Source organism: Taudactylus pleione, unplaced genomic scaffold (genome assembly GCF_031769625.1).
Source record: "Taudactylus pleione unplaced genomic scaffold, aTauple2 ptg000310l, whole genome shotgun sequence".
In the NCBI taxonomy this organism is placed as follows: domain Eukaryota; kingdom Metazoa; phylum Chordata; class Amphibia; order Anura; family Myobatrachidae; genus Taudactylus; species Taudactylus pleione.
In genome coordinates, this window is record NW_028284711.1 from 1,998,236 (window position 1) to 2,019,923 (window position 21,688).

At 47.6% G+C, this 21,688-nt stretch overlaps 1 protein-coding gene across 1 annotated transcript in view; it reads left to right on the plus strand.

Annotated features, from left to right (window-relative positions):
• The window catches only part of SGIP1 (SH3GL interacting endocytic adaptor 1), a 130,088-nt gene that overhangs the window by 36,930 nt on the left and 71,470 nt on the right, over window positions 1-21,688 (plus strand). Inside the window, exons 2-4 of the mRNA XM_088442384.1 lie at window positions 11,294-11,357; window positions 13,631-13,658; window positions 21,493-21,549. Coding sequence (XP_088298510.1) covers window positions 11,294-11,357; window positions 13,631-13,658; window positions 21,493-21,549 — 149 coding nt within the window. The remainder of the gene's footprint in view (window positions 1-11,293; window positions 11,358-13,630; window positions 13,659-21,492; window positions 21,550-21,688) is intronic.

Here is a 21,688-nt window from a genome sequence, read left to right on the forward strand (position 1 = left end):
TCCATGTGCTGTGAACTTTCTGCCGGACAGGACAGAAGTAGGGGGCACCATGTGCTGTGAAACCTCTGCCGGTGGAGGTGCAAGGGGCGGCCGGGATCATTTTTTCCCAGCTGGAGCAACTCCTTACAATACTCCTGGGTCGCCTGGGAGCGCTCCTCAAAAAGGTCCTGGTGAGGACACTGTATTATGTTAATCTCTATCCAGCAATCACAATTGTGACCTAGCCAGAACAAAGACACCTAGCTGATAGACGATCCCTTATTGGTTTTTCCATAGTCTCCATTATTAATGCATCTGCCATGAGCAGTAGCAAAACATAACTAGCAGTTGGCAGATCAGATCTACTGTACTTGTGCTTCATGGGACAGTGGTACAAATATTCAACGCTTTCTGCCAAATGAATGACAGGACTCCAGTCGAAAGGAAGATTTTCCCGATTAGGAACGCTCCCTATAGATCTTCTCGCCGGTTAAGCTGAAGGCCTCACAAGATGGGTAGCTCCTGCATTTTGGAAGTCAAGCTCTCTCCAATTTGAAATCGATGGCAATAGGGAGAAATTCTTCTCGCGATGCAGTGTGAACAGGTAACAAGGGTCAATGCGACCCAGGTTCCGTTCACAGCATAGGAAGAAGCAGCATTTGGAGATGAGATTACCTCCAAGCACCGGCTCATGTGTGCTTGGGTAGGGGCCCGCCAGTCTGAAAGGGGTCTCAGCCGGGACGCACCCAGGATGGACACATGCACAAAATCCTGGGAGCGACCCGGCTTTACGGTGTGAAAGGGGTATTAGCGGTGCCTCTTCTACTTAGCATGGCAGCCTTCTGCGGAGGAGTTAGAGAGCATGGTGGACATATTTAGTTAGGTAAAAACATTTAATGTACGTTATTCAGATAAATAACAGTTACAGCTTGAGATACATTAATTGCAAAATTCTGCTCACTAATATGTGTGTTACCTATATTATACAAATAAGTGTACGAAATGGGAAGCAAAACTTAATGGCTGAATCTGTTACCTGGAATGACAGGTCTTCATACGCAAGATTGATCCGATTGGCTGACTCATGTACACAATTTTGTGAGCGCTTGCAAAGCATCCTGGGAAATAAATGTCCACTTCTGATTCAGCAGTTCAAGTTAACAATGTTGGAAAATAAATATTTAAACTAGAGTAATATTGACCATGCCGGCAGGTGATGGTGGAGTGGTTATTATTATACGATGGCGCGATGTGATAGATTCAGCTACTCCGCCAAGTGTATACATCCAATATTTACAGTCCTTTGCAAAATCAATAAGTGCATGCAGATGCATTTATTAAATGGGTTTTCCCCTTCAGACAGCTTTTATGTAGCATGTATGGCTTTTACTCCCTTCTGTGCTTTTCAGGAATCTATTTATATGACCACACAGAGCTGTTTATGTTCCTTGCTCTGACCTAACTCTGCATCAAACCTTGCTGTAACCAGCAGCGGAACAGAGCATCTCTATGTCATATCCTAGAGCAGTGGAACAGAGCAGCTCTATATCATATCCTAGAACAGAGCAGCCCTATGTCATATCCTAGAACAGCAGAACCATGCTGACTATACAAAAACATACTGTAGCTGTCTCGGCCCCGGGGGCGACGAGGGGGAATGAGTGATGCACCTAGTACAAGCTCCAGGAAGGCGCCGTGCAAGAAGAATTAAGTAATGCTGCACCTATTGCACAGCACTAAAAAGGTTGGGAACCGCTGTAATGTTGTGTATGGTGCCTTAACTGTGCAAGTGATGTAGCAGCTAAAATGCTTCATAGGCAACATCTTGCAAAGTAGGGAAAATATTTGCCATTCATTGGTGGCTTTAATGTGCGTCTCCTGAGATAGCAGCTGAGCCCCGTCTCCCATGATGCTTTGTGACTGGCAGACTGCCAGGACAGCTTATTTTTTTCCTGACATTTTTATAACAATGTGGCGACAGTTAGCGTTTGGTTACTGACACTTATTATGCTACCTCAAAATTTTCCTCCCAGCATTAAAAGTAGATGCAGCAATAATGGATAGGGGACTCTGATATTGTACATAAGGGCGTTAAAGCTAAATAACTGAAATCATTGGTGTGATACATCTGTCTATCACTGCAGTGCCAGCAGTGTTCTTCCAGTCTAGTACAATATATTTAAGGGAACCCATTTCCACGTTACAGTTCAGCGGAGCAGCACAATCGTTTTTTTCAGTAATAGATCACAAGAAATAAAAGATTATCGGGTCAGGTTATGAAGAGGTGATGACCCCTTTTTCAGTAATTTTTTAGCAGATTAGAGGGGTTATCACTGCATCTCCACATTTAGGCATACCATAGAGGGGTCTCAGCAGGGTCGGACTGGCCCACAGGGGTACAGGGGAATCCCCCGGTGGGCCCCACTGCCTGAGGGCCCACCCCCTCCTCTAGGGATCAGGTTCCAGACTGTGCACTTGAATTATACAGCACAGGACTATTATGTATTTTCAATGCACTACTGTTATTAATCTGGTACATTATCATACATTCTCTAGCAGTATTTACTATATACATATATATGTCTTTATTTAAAGGGGCCCAGACCCACTCTGGAGGCTGGCCACACCCGTAAGTGTGGGCCCCTATCACTGCATTTCCCCGGTGGGCCCTTCATGCCCCTGTCCGACACTAGGTCTCCGATTTCTCCAGTGGCCTTTCTTATCTTGCTCCGCAATGCCATTCCCAGGGCAGTGTATGGAGGAGAGGTTTATGCAGGACCTCTCCGGAGGGTGCAAATTTGATAAATAACGGCGTTCTCGCAATCTGTTTTTGCAGCATTGCTAAATGTGTTTTAGTGCAAGGAAAAGGTTCTGATTAATAAATATACTCTATAGTTAGATCGGTGTATCCTCCAAAATGTATCTGGTTTCATACCATAATGTCGTTTGTTTTAATTGAGATGAGGAGAAGTGTCCATAATACTGTCCCACACGTGGCGTAAAGTATTACAGAGCTGCACATTTTACTGGTGCGCTACAAGTTATTAAAACTTCACTAATAAAATCGCCACACGTAATAAAGCTGAGCTTTTGTGTTGCTGGATAAGATCTTTAAATGTGGCCATAAAACCTCTTTCCCCCCGCAAAGAGAAATTCCGGATGTGTCCTTATACATCTTTGCTGCAGTCGCGCTAAAAAGCCCCTCTTGGTGCGCCAGGTCACGTGAGACTCTGCTAGCGCTGGGTGTCTTTTTTTTTTTTTTTTTTTGCTGAAAATATATCTAAGTTGCAATGTGATGTGACTAGGACGCACCAGGAGACTGTGCTGATTAATTTGTTATGCGACACTTGTATATCTGTGTGCGACTGTATCTGAATCTGTATATGAAGTGCAACAATGTAGCGGACGCAGCTTTTTTCATTCCAAGTTCCGTTGTGCTTCATATACAGACTCAGTCGCACACAGATATACAAGTGTCGCATATCATATTAATCCGCATAGTCTGCTGGTGCGTTCTAGTCGTATCACATTTTCGGCACAAAAAGGCGCCCGACGCTAGCAGGGAAACACGGGACCTGGCGGCTCACTCACTCCAGGTAAGTCGCACTGCATGGCGTATTGAGGCGATCTCTGCAGATGGCAGTAATTCAGGGGCTGTACACTTTTAACCGAGTGGATTTGATTCCACCTGTTAAAAAACCTGTCCCACTGTCTTCCTCACTCTCCTGTTGCATTGAAGCGGTAGATAAGACTGAACGTAGCGTGCTTTAGGAGCACAATGTAAACCAGTTCATACAAAGGGTGGTTATAAAGGGTTACACTTTGATGGGATGTTTGCACAGTGGCCTAAAGGCCTGATTCAGAGCCGGACGCTATTTGCGGTCGTTTGTTCAACAAAAAGGGGTGGCTATTCAAATGAACCGTTCGCTCTTTGTGGTCTGTTGACGCCTCTATGTCTGAACGAGCGAACAACACTTGCGGTTGTAATTTTGAAAAAGACGCCCCCTGGCCGCTCGCATCATACGTCATGTCCGCTATTTATTAGTTTAATCGAGTACATCGAACAGCGTATGAACTGCTCGCTATTCTTGTGGCTGGTGTTTGCTACCACAAATTTGCGAGCAGTTCTTATGCACACCCTTAAAACGCCCGTTTTGACCTTTAAGTACGCCTGCGTTCTGATTTCCACTCCCCGTTTTCAAGCACCTTCCCCTGTTACCACCCACATACGCCTCCTCCTGTCACTCATATTAGCAGGCATTCGCTATTTAGCATACAAACTATTTTTGGCCGCACTGACTGGTACGCGCATGCGTATTACGATCCGTACGCATGTGCAGTTGGGCAAACATCGCTCGGAGCGAACGAGCGGCCGCTTATGAGCGGCTCTGAATCAGGCCCTAAGTGCGGTTCTAGATTGCAGAGGCATCTACCGTGGAAAAAGAGTAGGTGGGCACCGTGGTTTACGCTGGCAAACCACCCAGGCACTTTCCAAATAAAGTCTTCAGTGTTTACAACTGGGACTGTCTTGTATTAAACTTGATAACGTGCATGTTTGTCCCGTGATTATCTGCATGATACAGACAATAGCTGGGGCTTCCTGTGTATTGTTCAGTACAGGATTCCCAGCACACTATTAGGCAAGCTGGCTTTAGCAATTCTAGTTAAACTACATTTCCCAGCATGCTTTGTGTCTGATGATGACTCATGCTGGGACTGCGAGTGATTCTATTAAGTGGCCCCTGCTGTGAATTTGCGCTACAAACATCTTCCTGTTAGTTCTAATAACCTATATACCTATGGTAATGACAGACACTGGGGCGAGCGATTACAGCGGTGTGAATGGGTATGTAATACTGACAGCCATGATGCCTCCTGTCAAAATACCGACAGGGGTCGGGTAAGTATACTTACCCTTCTCCCCCTACCCTTAACCCTCCCCTCTTGTAGCCTAACTCTAACCCACCCCGCACCCTAACCCTCCCCCTTCATGCCTAAACCTAACCTTCCCCCTTTCGTGCCTAAACCTAACCCTTCCCCCTTTGTGCCTAAACCTTACCTAACCCTCAATTCTTAGTGCCTAACCCCCCCCCATTAGTGCCTAACCCCCCCCCCAAAAAAAATCCAACGCTAACCCCGCTATGCTGCCTAAACCTAAAACTCCACATTCCCCCCCCACACCCCATGCCGACTTACCTGGTTCGGGCTGGCATCTACAGTCAGGTGCATAAATATTGGGACATTGATAGAATTTTCATATTTTGGCCTCTATTCACCACCACAATGGCTTTGAAATGAAACAAACAAGATGTGCTTTAACTGCAGACTTTCAGATTTAATTTGAGGCTAACTACATCCAAATCAGGTGAACGGTGTAGGAATTACAATGGTTTCTATATGTGCCTCCCACTTTTTAAGGGGCCAAACGTAATGCGACTATCAACTCAAAAGCTATGTCATGGACAGGTGTGAGCTATTCCCTCATTATTTCATTATCAATTAAGCAGGTAAGAGGTCTGGAGTTGATTCTAGGTGTGACATTTGCATTTGGAATCAGTTGCTGTCGACTCTCAATATGAGATCCAAAGAGCTGTCACTATCAGTGAAGCAAGCCATCATTAGGCTGAAAATTCAAAACAAACCCATCAGAGAGATAGCAAAAACATTAGGTGTGGCCAAATCAACTGTTTGGAACATTCTTAAAAAGAAAGAACGCACCGGAGAGCTCAGCAACACCAAAAGACCCGGAAGACCACGGAAAACAACTGTGGTGGATGACAGAAGAATTATTTCCCTGGTGAAGAAAAACCCCTTCACAACAGTTGGCCAAATCAAGAACACTCTCCAGGAGGTAGGTGTATATGTGTCAAAGTCAACAATCAAGAGAAGACTTCACAAGAGTGAATATAGAGGGTTCACCACAAGATTTAAACCATTGGTGAGCCACAAAAACAGGACGATCAGATTAGAGTTTGCCAAACAACATCTAAAAAAGCCATTACAGTTCTGGAACAACATCCTATGGACAGATGAGACAAATATCAACTTGTACCAGAGTGATGGGAAGAGAAGAGTATGGAGAAGGAAAGGAACTGCTTATGATCCAAAACATACCACCTCATCAGTGAAGCATGGTGGTGGTAGTGTCATTGCGTAGGCATGTATGGCTGCCAATGGAACTGGTTCCCTTGTATTTATTGATGATGTGACTGCTGACAAAAGCAGCAGAATTAATTCTGAAGTGTTTCGGGCAATATTATATGCTCATATTCAGTCAAATGCTTCAGAACTCATTGGACGGCGCTTCACAGTGCAGATGGACAATGACCCGAAGCATACTGCAAAAGCAACCAAAGAGTTTTTTAAGGCTAAAAAGTGGAATGTTATGCAATGGCCAAGTCAGTCCCCTGACCTGAATCCAATTGAGCATGCATTTCACTTGATGAAGGCAAAACTGAAAAGGGAAAATGCCCCAAGAACAAGCAGGAACTGAAGACATTTGCAGTAGAGGCCTGGCAGAGCATCACCAGGGATGAAAATCAGCGTCTGCTGATGTCTATGCGTTTCAGACTTCAGGCTGTAATTGCCTGCAAAGGATTTGAAACAAAGTATTAAAAAGTGAAACTAAAGCTGGCCACACACTAGACCAACTTTCATCCAACCAGCCAACTAGTTGATTGGTTGGAATGAAAATCTGGTAACGTATGGGAGTAAATGATGATCAGCAAATTGCTCCTAAATGCCAGAAAACAGATGAAAATGGTCGGTCAGACAAGTTTGTTAAATGTTTGATCAAACAATTTGTTCAAACAACCGTTTTTAGTCCATTTTCCTGCGTTTGGGAGCAAATTGCTGATTGTCATTTGCTTTCATCCCTTACCAGATTGTCATTCCAACCAATCAACTAGTTGGATGGTTGGATGAGTTGGTCTAGTGCGTGGCCAGCTTTAGATTTAGGATTGTTTAGTTTGTCCCATTACTCTTGGCCCCTTAAAAAATGGGAGGCACATATAGAAACCGTTGTAATTCCTACACCGTTCACCTGATTTGGATGTAATTACCCTTAAATTAAATCTGAAAGTCTGCAGTTAGAGCACATCTTGTTTGTTTCATTTCAAAGCCATTGTGGTGGTGAATAGAGGCCAAAACATGAAAATTCTGTCAATGTCCCAATATTTATGCACCTGACTGTATCTGTATTCCAGCGTCGGTATTCTGACGCCTATCTTAAGTCCCGTGTCGGGCTTCCACCGTCTGGATTCGGACTGGCGGCATGCCGTCCGCCGGTCTGCTAACTGCATCCCACAGCGGTGTAAGTAAAACCGGCCATACATTACTCAGAAGAAACGCACACATAATTTAAAGCATGTTTCTGCACGTATGCAGAGCTGAACACATCTCGAGATTCACGCTCATCTGCGACTGCAGCGTACCCGTCCGGTTTCTGATCATCATCAATGAGCATCTGCACCTGCCCTATATTAAGTGCAAAACATTCTACTCCTAACAGGCGTATAGGTGCTTGCATGCTCTGCTGCATTGGCTTACACCCAGCCTTATCGAACCTTGCCTAGGTGTAAATACCCCCGTTCCTCCCAAGCCCTGTCCGATGCAAACGGTGACACATGCAAACACCCCGCAGCCATATACGTTCCACAAGATGCTGGTGCTACAAGACGGACACACTAAGGCCCTGATTCTGAGCCGGATGCTCTGACCAGAGCGCTCGCTCTGAATCAGGGCCGTCCTATTTAAATGTGGAGCGGCCTTTTGGACGCTCGCATAGCTGTGGGTTACCACCCACAGCTTATGCGAGCGTCCATGATGATGGTCGCTATGGTCAAGACCATCGCGACCATCGGGCTTGCGACGAGACCCTGCGGTAGGGTCTCGTGGCCGCAAGCCCTGGAGTTATTTTTTCTCTATCAGAGCCAAAATCACTCCCACTGACATCACTAGTGATGTCAGTGGGGCCGGACCCAGACGGTAGGCGTTCCCATCGACAGCACGCCCCCTTTGGTGCGAGACCCGGAGCGACAGCTTGGCTGTCGCTGTCCGGTCCTCGCGCATGCGCACGACGAAGCTCCCTCCGTTGTGCGTATGCACATTGGGGTAACATTGACCCGCTTGCGAGCGTCCTGCGCTTGCGAGCGGGTCTGAATGAGACCCCAAGAGCGTAATTGAAGGCGTCTGAATCTTACTACAAACTAATATAAGTGGCCTGATTCCGAGTCACACAGTGACACGGTATAAGGCTAACGCAAAGGCCAATTTCTTTTAAATCTCAGACACCCTCTTGCAGCGCCTTGCGCCTGTGGAAATTTGTCTCGAAAATTGCACCAGCCTCGTGGCAAGTGCAGTGTCTTCATCTGAACGTGGGCTCCTTGTGAGCGGCTTTGCGTGTTTGGCTGCAGCCACTGTAAGCGACACACCTGCGTCTCCCTGACCAGCCTCCTGTCACCTCCCAGGTTTGCTCACTGAAATCCACGCTCCCTGCGCCCAAATTCATGGACGAATCTGGGTGCATGTGCAGTAATTATAACATCGCACGACTACATGAACATCAATATTGTTCGTGGTCAGCAGCATGTGACTCAGGATCAGGCCAAAATGACCACTGCATTGTTAAGCTGGGTACACACTGGGGCGTTGTCGTAACGACTAATTGTCTACATCGCTCAGTGTGTGCCGGCGATTGCACGCTCCCGCCGTCGCAAGGTTTGAAGTGCTGCCCATCAAACCTAGCCATATCGCTAGCGACCTGTAAGTTAATGAAGGACGGTACAGTGATTATTCCGTCGTTCAAGTGTGGACGGGCAATCCTCACTCAAGGGCATTTGTTCCGATGTCAGAACGAATGCCCATCACTCCAGTGTGCACCCAGGGTTAGATGTGTGTGCCCTGAAAATGGATTTACAGCCCGGAGTTGTTAAGTATTAAGATCACCATATCAATTTACAAATTTAATCTGAATCTTAATGCCTTAATATTAAATCCCCAAACAAAGTATTAAGTCCGCCACATTAATATTAATGGCTTTTACAAATGTGTTTCATGCATACCGTCCTCTTTCATAACCATTGGGCCCAGATCTACTAGATCCGAGAGGGTGTGATCGCTAGACGATCCACAGACGCTGCAATATCGGTTTGTGTCCTAAACAACTCTGATGCCCAATCGGAAATTGACAGGATAAAAAGACACGTCTACGCCTTTTGGCGGTCTCCCACCTGCGACTTTATGCAAATGCAGCTGCAATATCTTTCCCTGGTGTACCACTGTGCATCCGAATGTGCAGTGTCGCCCCACTTTCCTCACATGCCACCATCGGTTGTACCATCGAAACGTGCACTTCTCCGCCAAGGTTTGGCCGCCTTTATGTGAGCGGTCTAGCGTCTGTGTACGCGACCACACGCCCATAAGGCGGACCATCTTCATGTGTGCGCTAAGCCACCTCCCCGTCACCGCTGTTGAACGGCCACTACATTTTCAAGACATTTCTGAGACCGCGCGCCCCAATCGCAACTCCGACTATATGCGCACGCTATCTGCATACGTGCGCAGTGCGACATAGATACATGCACAGAAGAAAAACATCGCTCCACTGTGTCCGACTTCGGCGATGTGCGCAGCTAAGAATCAGGCCTGTAATGTAGAAGTATGTTGGGAGTGACGATAAAGTGACCACACTTGGGTCTGTTAGGTAATACACTATATTGGAGGTTCCCAAACTCCGCCATTACAGTCCAGGTTTTAAGGATATCCATACTTGATCACACGTGACAATTGCTAGTACGCGCGCAATCGGCTGATTGTTTGCATACTGCGCATGCGTGAACCGGCCACTGATCGGGGCTGCAGACCCATCGCAGAGTGATTCACAAAAAGTGCCGTTTGTGGGTAGTGACGGGCGGTGGTCGGGGAAACGCAGGCGTGCCAGTGCATTTGGATACTGTTGCTGGGGCGTGCATAAATGATCTACTGCGAAGCGTACGCAGCCTGTGTCCTGATAGCGTGCGCTGAGGTTAGCAATTCCTGAGGCAAGGTCAGAGCTTGTGCAAAGTGTGCGTGAGGATGCGATGGTACGGATGTGTGTAAGGTAAAGTGGGCGTCCTTATGCAGCGCTGCGGCGGCATAGCGATCGCAATGGATTAGCATATCATCGCAGTGAGACTGCGCGCCTAATCGCTATTGCAATCGCAATAGCGATCCTTACTGAATCGGGCTCTTAATTAGTACCTCAAGTCATTTAGATTTGGCCATCTGGGCTCAAGCATGGATATCCTTACAACCTGGTCTGTAATGACAGAGTTGGGGAACCTCTGAACTATATAATATACAAAACAGGAAATGGAGATTTGATACTATTTAGATTAAACGCTTAAATATTTTTTCTTAGTAAAAACTGATCAGTGTGTCAGCCGTCATACATTGAATGTATAAAATCATTGATGAAATACATGTGATGATATTTATTTACTCCCAAGATCAGCTGTCTGCGTCCTGTTATTTGTCAGGTTTTGTCCTGTATAAAAAGTACCTTTATGGTCAAGAATGGTGAATATCATGTACCCACTGTGATTAGTGTGTGCCCGTGCTAGATAGGAGTCTTGGTAAGAGCCGACAAAGATAGGTGACAATCCAGGCATTCGGCTATATGGAACCTCAGTGGTGTCAATGAATATCGGCGAAACAAGTAGAGTGTGTATATATAATTTGATAATGACCACTAAATGGACTTATGCACTAAGATAATATTAATTAGCAGAGGTATCATCAATGTTTCATACTAAGGTTGTATAAAAACCAATGTGTTAAGTTCAGCCTATTACAAGTTCTATTTTTTTTTTCTTTGATCCCGATCCAGGCAATAGCCAGGTTATTCCTTCCTGACTGTATAAATGGTGGTCTTACATAAATCACTGGCATACTGCTGAGGTGTGTGACATACCTTTGTCCCAGCCTATGGAGCTTCAGCTGGGTGCCAGCAAGGGGGATGGGAAGGGGGCAGGCGAATTAAAATTTCAATACGGGAGCAAAGTCACAAAGCGGTGTAGGAGCACCCGCCAGATGAGGATCTCTCGCATGAGCTGCAGGGGAGCGAAGGGGCTCTGACACTTTGGGGGGGGGACGGCTTTCTAGATCTCCATAACTAGAAGCGTTCCACAGGATCCAGAACACTTGTCCAGATTAGTAATGGTCAGTTGAGTATCTGTATCCAGCAGGTGTCTCCATAAGCCGACCGCCATCTTGTCAGTGTTCGGGAAATGACGCCAGTAACAACGATGTTTTTCTTTTTCTCTCGTGTACTCAGGATTGAAAAAACGTACAAGGAAAGCGTTTGGTATACGGAAGAAAGAAAAAGACACTGATTCCACGTAAGTATGTTTAACGATGCTCAGCGCCTCGCCGTCCACCATGTTTCACCTCGGGCCTGATTCAGACGTACGTGCCATGCCGATGTTATCACAGTTGAGCAATTATCGGCAGCCTGCGCATGCGTCTTGCGTCGCACTGCGCATGTGTCAAGGTCCATAGTCGCTCGCGGCGAGTATTTATTCGCAGTGCGATTTTCAGTCAGGGAGCGTTTGGAGCCGGTAACTGGGAGTATCAGCTCGAAACGCAGGCGTTTCGCATCTTCGGGGGGGTATGTCGCAACCTGCGTCTGCGATCCTGTATGCAAGAAATATGGATCCGGCATTCCGTTTCCCGCAGCCGTTCTGCACGGCTGTTACTGAGTTACTTAGTGCTGCTAACATCGTATGATCTGTGATCAACGCTGCTTATTTGTAAGCAGATGCTTGGATCCGCACAGACGCCAGCGGGCATCTCAATAACTATCCCAGTGACTGCAACATTGGCGTAGGGGTTCTCAGCTGTGGCGGTAATGGCAGCCATATTTGAATCAGGCCTTTTGCACATTATAGACCATTGTTGTATATCAGATTTATGTAAAGCGTTCATTTCTCCTTCGTCCTTATCGTGCCCACATGCTGCATGTTTGTCATATTGCCAAACCTGGGATCCTTGAGCAATTTAGGGACACTCAGGGGCCGATTGTTTGGGGCGTCAGGGTGGCCCTCTAGGCCGGTCTCATGTCTCAGATAACGGAGGGGCTTTCTGCCCAGCATTGACCCCCTTTTTGGTATCGGCTGACTTCAAAGCTTTGGTACCTTGCGCCCCATATAGCTATAGGATGCAAATAGGATATTAACCCAGGATTATTTAGTTATTTTATGTGTCTTTTATCTAAGAGACTCGTGTGGACTATTATTTATATATTTGAAAGGCTAAAGACTGAAAAATAAAACACACAGGACCTTTTTTTGTTACGTGTAACCCAAACCAAAAATGGTTGGAGAGCATTACAAGTGCACGGGCTAAAAATAAGGCTGATTTGACCTTAAACGTTTAAAAAGAAAAATTTACCCCACAAAAAAATTGGCCGCTGTATTGCCTTCCAGCTATAATGCTGATGTTTTTGTTCAGGAGATGTGAGGTGCGAGAGGGGGACATGGTAAGATGCCGTGATGTAATACACTCCTTATGCACGATATGGGAAGTTTATATATTAGTCCTGAATCTGGAGAAATGGATAACGCCTAAATAAGCACATTATACTGTAACATTACGGGGTATAACGGATGGGGACGGGACCATGCGATTAGCTGGAAGTTTAATCTGCTGGACCCGATACTGGCCAGCCTCAGTAATGATCTATCAGTCCTAGAGAAGGATGGGGTAAAAATGACAGCCAGCTGCTGATTGAAAAAGCATTGCTGTAAGCTAGCTGTCACTTCCAGCCCGTGTTCTGTCCAGCGGGGCCCAGGAATGACTACAGAAGCCTGACCAGCAGAGGCGCCTTCTGGCTGTGGGTACTGGCATCTGGCTGAAATGTGCAAACGGTAGGGGTCCCGTTGGATGACTGGGGAGAGGAAGGGAGGGTTACAATAACTTAATGTTTTTGAAGTCTGGGCATCATCCATTTTTGTTGAATGAAACAAGGTTAATCCAATATAATGAATGGCATTGCTACAACATAATTATTCCCTGATGGTAAGTCCAGCGCATACTGTCCTATAGTACACAGGCTTTTAGTGCTTGGCAATATCACTTGTGGTAACTAGGGGGGGGGGGGTGTATCCGAGCGTGGAGGAAGATAGAGTACCAATCAGCATCTAACGGTCATTTCTCAAACACAGCCTGTAACATGACAGACAGGAGCTGATTGGTTGGTACTTATCTATATCTACTTTATCCCTCTCCAAGATTTGATAAATATCCCCTTCAGTCCCTGAGTCTGTTCCATTAGATTTGATTTGTGCAATAATTGTTCTCCAGCCTTTTTGGAGCCATAACCCCCCAGCATGTCCTTCCAGCTGTAGATCTGAGTTACACACTCACCAGTTACTGCAGAGTCCTCCCAGGTAAATAATCAAATGTTCTGACAAGGCTCCGAGCGTTTTGTTTTTTTACATAATACGTTTGCGAATATTCCCTTGGGCTGAGGTTTATGTGCTGTTGGCAGACTTCCTGTTTTACTGAATCCAAGGTGCTTTTGTACCGTTGCCACTTCCCGCTCCTGTATAAACACTTGCTATGTGACAGACAATGGCTCCATTCTAATAACTTCTCTGTTTCCTCCTCATAGGGGATCGCCAGACAGAGACTGTGTAAGTGTAAGTCATTCTCGCGTTTCCCCATTTCACCCTGTACTGTCGCTTCGGTGATCGGCAAACGAAACGTCCGCCCTAGCTCATTGCTAATAACCCTCCTACCTCAAGTATCCGGATTGCAGAGACCCTAAGGCAGCGAGGTACTCGCTCGCTCCCAGAGCCGCTGTAACAACCATGTTTGGAAATCCAGTCCTTCTGGTATCTAGCAACAAAGGACGGCCTGCGCTATATACGTATTATGGAAGCACAGAATTTATTCCCCCCCCCCCCCCGTCAGCCTCAGAGAATTGTCTGTCTGAGACGCACTGTCGGGGGGCTGGTTTCTCCCAAATGGCAGAAATTTCTGTCTTTCTTGATTTTATTAAATTAATTTTTTTTAATCATAATTTTTATTACAAGATATTACAGTAACATCGTGTATCAATGTAACCTGACTACAGGAATAAAAGTAATCATTTAACAGTTCTCATTATACCATGCAAAGTGAGGCCTGAGCCACTTTGTGTAATGTCTTTGACTCTGCGCAACGCCAATGTTAAAGCACAGTATTATGTGTGTTACAGGAGGGAGATACACCGGGGTATAGGGGGTATTATGTGTGTTACAGGAGGGAGCTACACAGGGGTATAGGGGGTATTATGTGTGTTACAGGAGGGAGATACACAGGGGTATAGGGGGTATTATGTGTGTTACAGGAGGGAGATACACCGGGGTAAAGAGGGTATTATGTGTGTTACAAGAGGGAGATACACAGGGGTATAGAGGGTATTATGTGTGTTACAGGAGGGAGATACACAGGGATAAAGGGGGTATTATGTGTGTTACAGGAGGGAGATACACAGGGATAAAGGGGGTATTATGTGTGTTACAGGAGGGAGATACACAGGGGTATAGGGGGTATTATGTGTGTTATAGGAGGGAGATACACAGGGATAAAGGGGGTATTATGTGTGTTACAGGAGGGAGATACACAGGGGTATAGGGGGTATTATGTGTGTTACAGGAGGGAGGTACACAGGGGTATAGAGAGTATTATGTGTGTTACAGGAGGGAGATACACCGGGGTAAAGAGGGTATTATGTGTGTTACAGGAGGGAGATACACAGGGGTAAAGGGGGTATTATGTGTGTTACAGGAGGGAGATACACAGGGATATAGGGGGTATTATGTGTGTTACAGGCGGGAGATACACAGGGGTATAGGGGGTATTATGTGTGTTACAGGAGAAAGATACACAGGGGTATAGGGGGTATTATGTGTGTTACAGGAGGGAGATACACCGGGGTATAGGGGGTATTATGTGTGTTACAGGAGGGAGATACACAGGGGTATAGGGGGTATTATGTGTGTTACAGGAGGGAGATACACAGGGGTATAGGGGGTATTATGTGTGTTACAGGAGTGAGATACACAGGGGTATAGGGGGTATTATGTGTGTTACAGGAGGGAGATACACAGGGGTATAGGGGGTATTATGTGTGTTACAGGAGGGAGATACACAGGGATATAGGGGGTATTATGTGTGTTACAGGAGGGAGATACACGGGTATAGGGGGTATTATGTGTGTTACAGGAGGGAGATACACAGGGGTATAGGGGGTATTATGTGTGTTACAGGAGAGAGATACACAGGGGTATAGGGGATATTATGTGTGTTACAGGAGGGAGATACACAGGGGTATAGGGGGTATTATGTGTTACAGGAGGGAGATACACAGGGGTATAGGGGGTATTATGTGTGTTACAGGAGGGAGATACACAGGGGTATAGGGGGTATTATGTGTGTTACAGGAGGGAGATACACCGGGGTATAGGGGTTATTATGTGTGTTACAGGAGGGAGATACACAGGGGTATAGGGGGTATTATGTGTGTTACAGGAGGGAGATACACAGGGGTATAGGGGGTATTATGTGTGTTACAGGAGGGAGATACACAGGGGTATAGGGGGTATTATGTGTGTTACAGGAGGGAGATACACAGGGGTATAGGGGGTATTATGTGTGTTACAGGGGTATAGGGGGTATTATGCGTGTTACAGGAGGGAGATACACAGGGGTATAGGGGATATTATGTGTGTTACAGGAGGGAGATACACAGGGGTATAGGGGTTATTATGTGTGTTACAGGAGGGAGATACACAGGGGTATAGGGGTTATTATGTGTGTTTCAGGAGGGAGATACACAGGGGTATAGGGGATATTATGTGTGTTACAGGAGGGAGATACACAGGGGTATAGGGGATATTATGTGTGTTACAGGAGGGAGATACACAGGGGTATAGGGAACATTATGTGTGTTACAGGAGGGAGATACACAGGGGTGAAGGGGGTATTATGTGTGTTACAAAAGTATCAGAATCCTAACAAAGTAACAGCGGTAAAAAAATATATATTGTCATTATTTTCTGTATATCATCCAAAAAGTATTGTTCACTTGGGTCATAATTAAATTAGGGCTTAAATTATGATGTTAATGTAGAAGGATATATAGGTAAACCAAGGATCCTGGACTACTGCTATTTTGTTGCTGATTAAGGTTGTGAAGGTGCCCACACACATACCGACTTGCTCCCAATCAGCCGATATACACGATTTCCCCTGAACTCTCCCCAGGCAGTCGTGGTCACGATTTGGAGTTAAAAATGTCCAATCTGACTAAAGATCTAACTTGCAGCCAATGCATTGTATCCCAGATTGGGTAATCTGCCCTACAGCACGGCAGATCTGAATATGCGATGTACGACGAGCGGGGACACGCATCGGCATCATGATCAAGAGTAGAAACTCACGATTTGGCCATTTTTTACATGATCTGTCGTCACGATTCGTCAAAATCGGCCAAATTGGATGAAAAGTCAGTATGTGTGTGGGCACCTTGAAATACCTGACGGTACAGCGATGGAAGATCTACAGTGTCTAAATAAACAGTGAATTTGATTACACCAGATGGTCAACTTTGTTAAAAGTTCGACAAACAAATGGTAGAGACATGGTTTTTTTTGGGGGGTTAGGCACTTGGCAGAGTGGTAAGCTGTGGAAGGGGACAGTTAGGGTTAGGCACTTGGCGGAGTGGTAGGCTGTGGAAGGGAAGGGTTAGGCACTTGGCAGAGTGGTAGGCAGTGGAAGGGCAGGGTTAGGCACTTGGCGGAGTGGTAGGCTGTGGTAGGGGAGGCTTAGGCACTTGGCGGAGTGGTAGGCAGTGGAAGGGATGGTTAGGCACTTGGCGGAGTGGTAGGCAGTGGAAGGGATGGTTAGGCACTTGGCGGAGTAGTAGGCAGTGGAAGGGATGGTTAGGCACTTGGCGGAGTGGTAGGCAGTGGAAGGGATGGTTAGGCACTTGGCGCAGTGGAAGGGATGGTTAGGCACTTGGCGCAGTGGTAGGCAGTGGAAGGGATGGTTAGGCACTTGGCGGAGTGGTGGGCAGTGGAAGGGATGGTTAGGCACTTGGCAGAGTGGTAGACAGTGGAAGGGCAGGGTTAGGCACTTGGCAGAGTGGTAGGCAGTGGAAGGGATGGTTAGGCACTTGGCGGAATGGTAGGCAGTGGAAGGGATGGTTAGGCACTTGGCGGAGTGGTAGGCAGTGGAAGGGATGGTTAGGCACTTGGCGGAGTGGTGGGCAGTGGAAGGGATGGTTAGGCACATGGCAGAGTGGTAGGCAGTGGAAGGGCAGGGTTAGGCACTTGGCAGAGTGGTAGGCAGTGGAAGGGCAGGGTTAGGCACTTGGCGGAGTGGTAGGCAGTGGAAGGGCAGGGTTAGGCACTTGGCGGAGTGGTAGGCAGTGGAAGGGCAGGGTTAGGCACTTTGCGGAGTGGTAGGCTGTGGAAGGGCAGGGTTGGGCACTTGGCGGAGTGGTAGGCTGTGTAAGGACAGGGTTGGGCACTTGGCGGAGTGGTAGGCAGTGGAATGGCAGGGTTAGGCACTTGGCGGAGTGGTAGGCAGTGGAAGGGCAGGGTTAGGCACTTGGCGGAGTGGTAGGCAGTGGAAGGGCAGGGTTAGGCGCTTGGCGGAGTGGTAGGCAGTGGAAGGGCAGGGTTAGGCACTTGGCGGAGTGGTAGGCTGTGGAAGGGCAGGGTTAGGCACTTGGCGGAGTGGTAGGCAGTGGAAGGGCAGGGTTAGGCACTTGGCGGAGTGGTAGGCAGTGGAAGGGCAGGGTTAGGAACTTGGCGGAGTGGTAGGCTGTGGAAGGGGAGGGTTAGGCACTTGGCGGAGTGGTAGGAAGTGGAAGGGAGGGTTAGGCACTTGGCGGAGTGGTAGGCAGTGGAAGGGCAGGGTTAGGCACTTTGCGGAGTGGTAGGCTGTGGAAGGGCAGGGTTAGGCACTTGGCGGAGGGGTAGGCTGTGGAAGGGCAGGGTTAGGCACTTGGCGGAGTGGTAGGCTGTGGAAGGGCAGGGTTAGGCACTTGGCGGAGTGGTAGGCTGTGGAAGGGCAGGGTTAGGCACTTGGCGGAGTTGTAGGCTGTGGAAGGGGAGGGTTAGGCACTTGGCGGAGTGGTAGGCAGTGGAAGGGGAGGGTTAGGGTTAGGCACCAAGGGCAGGGTTAGGCACTTGGCGGAGTGGTAGACTGTGGAAGGGAAGGGTTAGGGTTAGGCACTTGGCGATTGGTAGGCTGTGGAAGGGGACGGTTAGGCTCTTGGTGGATTGGTAGGCAGTGGAAGGGGATGGTTAGGTACTAGGAGGAGAGTTAGAGTGAGGACTAGGGTTAAAATAACAAAACAAAAAAAATGTTGACCATGTCAACAATTTAACAGTCAACCTTTTGATCCTATTGACCATGTGACCCTGTTGACCATTTGGTGTCGACCTATTGACTGTCTAACTAAATCGGGAGGCAATCGGGAAGCCGACTGCCTAAATACCGGCAGCCGGCTTCCCGACTGTCTTATCTCGGCATGGGTGAAATGCCGGGCGTCTAGATGTAGACGCCCGCATTTCCCCGACGCCGGGCGCCGCGAGCGGACAGGGGAGGGAGGGTTAGAGTTAGGCACCCCCGGGGGGGACTTAGGGTTAGACACCCCCCTGGGGGACTTAGGTTTAGGCAGCGGGGAAGGGGGTGGTTAGGGTTAGGCACTTAGAGGGGGGATTAGGGTTAGGCACTTGGGAGGGAAGTTAGGGTTAGGCACCCCTAAGGAGGGTTAGGGTTAGGGGGGTTAGGTTAGTGGATACTTACATATCCACGATCGGCATTTCCAGTGCTGTTCGGCTTCCGCTGCGTCGCACTCTGCTCCTGTCGGGCTGCCGCTGACGGGAATCGAACCAATTCCATCTAAATCGGGTCTCGACAAAACCCGGGGACCAAGTCGCCATGGTGACCAGATTTGGCTGCCTGGCGACCAGGTTTTCAGCAACCCCCAGGCCCTGTAGTGCAGACCGCGAGCGCGGTCCACACTACAGAGTAACAAACATACAGCCGCCAGGATTACAAGCATACAGCATACAGCCGCCAGGATTACTACTGGGGGCACTGCAGAGGGGGGATTACTACTGGGGGCACTGCAGAGGGGGGGTATTACTGGGGGCACTGCAGAGGGGTTACTACTGGGGGCACTGCAGAGGGGTTACTACTGGGGGCACTGCAGAGGGGGGGTTACTACTGGGGGAACTGCAGGGGGGATTAATACTGGGAGCACTGCAGAGGGGGGGTTACTACTGGGGTCACTGCAGAGGGGGGGTTACTACTGGGGTCACTGCAGAGGGGGGGTTATTACTGGGGGCACTGCAGAGGGGGGATTATTACTGTGGGCACTGCAGAGGAGATTACTACTGTGGGCACTGCAGAGGGGGATTATTACTGGGGGCACTGCAGAGGGGGAATTACTACTGGGTCACCCCGTTAGTGGTGTGGCCATGGGGGTTGGTTGTCAGGGGCGTAGGTGCTCAGTAATGCTTCCCAGGGGGGGGGGGGGGGGGTCTGGCTCCTACCTTTTAGAAAAATTTGTCAAGCCCTGATCTAAATGATGTGTATGCATCACAGTGCGCAAACAGGGGTATTCAATTAGGTGCGAATGGCTGTCGAATGTGATTTTGTCAAAATTTTCGCCAGCGAATAATGATTCGCCAAATTCAATTTAACTTGCAAATGTTGTGAAAATCTACAATTCGCCTAAAATACTAATCTATCCACTTTAGAATTGTGAAAGTCGAACATTGCTATTCAATTACAAATATGCGTATATCATTCGCCAAAAAAAGCAAATTTTGCCATGAATTCGCAAAAATTTGTCCACACCTCTTGGGGGTGAGAGTTTTAATTCAAAAGGTTTAAAATTACATATTTTTCAGGTAAATTAAAGACTCCACTGCGATCAGAACTGTGATAGCAGTGACTATGCAGACCCTTCGCAGAGTAGTGAGTGTTTGGGGGTCGGTGACAGGGGGAGGTTGGTCGGCGAAATGCAGGCGTTTGAACCCCGTTACAGGGCTGTGCATAAATTAGCCACTGCGATGCCCAATGCAGCTTGTGCACTCACTGCGTGCGATGAAGTTAGCAACTTCTGAGTAAGGTCAGGGTTTGTGCAAGTGTGCGTGAGGCTGCGATGGTACTCACTGTTACCAATGGTTTCACAGACTTGCCAAGTATTACGGATGTGTGTAAGGTAAAGTGGGCGTCCTTATGTTAGGCTGCGACGGCATTGCGATTGTAATCATTAGCATATTTTTGCAGTGAGACTGCGAGCATCATCGCAATAGTGATCCGTAATGAAACAGACCCCTTGTTGGGAACAGCCCATTAACAGTTAATTCATTGGCAGGGGGGATATGTTCAGTAAAAGAGATGCCGGAGCTTAGAATACCGAAATCCCTACACCTGTCAGAATCCCAGCACCGGAATCCCATAGGTATGAGGTGGGGTTATGGGTAGGCACTAGGGGGAGGGTTAGGTTTAGGCACCGGGGAGGCAGAGATTAGGCACTAGGGGGGGTTAGGTTTAGGCATCGGGGAGGCGGAGGTTAGGTTTAGACACTAGGGGGGAGGTTAGGGTTAGGCACCAGGGAGGGGGAGGGTTAGGATACATACCGACACACGTCGGCATCCTAACCCTGTTGGGATGCCGGCATCCGAATTTTGACCGCCGGTATCCCGTACCCAACCCGGCAGGATTTTATGTTCATTTATTTTAAACTGTAATTTTTTTTTTCTCTGGCAGAACCGCCTAACGACTCTCTTTCCAAAAGCCCTCTTAACTTTTTGTAATAATAGTTTTCAGATAGTTTCTTATTAAATTGGAGATCTGCAGGACATTATCAACAAGTAAACAGGTCCCAAAAGGGGAGTCATTTGAACACTTTATTCTTTGGAACATGCTGTTCTCAAAGTGCATCGAACACATACAGTTGGATACAGATGCAGCCTATCAATCCACAAGGGGCTTCTGTGGTCACCAGTGTGCTTTCAATTGGTTTGTCCTCCGCCGAGAGAGCCCATCTTGAGACCCTAGCACAACCGACCCAAGTCAAGCAAACAGGTTTGTGATCAAGTGTCACCACACATGCATGGCCAAATTGTACAAGACCCCGTTCCGTGTCCCCGGTCCAGCGGCCGAACCAATTCTGTTGGCTTGGTTCGGAGGATGACTGCACAAGTGGTATGGTGACCGGACGATACCGGCTGTCTGTTGGCTTGGTTCGGAGGATGACTGCACAAGTGGTATGGTGACCGAACGATACCGGCTGCCGTGTTGCAGTGTCATCAGGTTAAGGTTTTTATCACTGGCTTCTATAATCTACGTCTTGCTTCTCTCCACCGATGCTCCCGCAGGCATATCTCCGTCTTACAGTGTTTAATTGGTCTTTGTGAATATTATTAAAAGCCAACTATGATTCATTTTCCTGTATTTCAGAAGAAAGCGAATGGGGCACCAAATGGCTTCTATGCAGAGATTGACTGGGAGCGATATGTAAGTTTGTCATATACGTATTGTTCTACATGTGAGAGTCTATATTACAGTCTAACAAATGGTTGTGCCATCGGCTGCGTCAGTCCTGCACACTCCCATTAAAGTGCACATACCGGACGCTGATGTCATTTGATCCAAC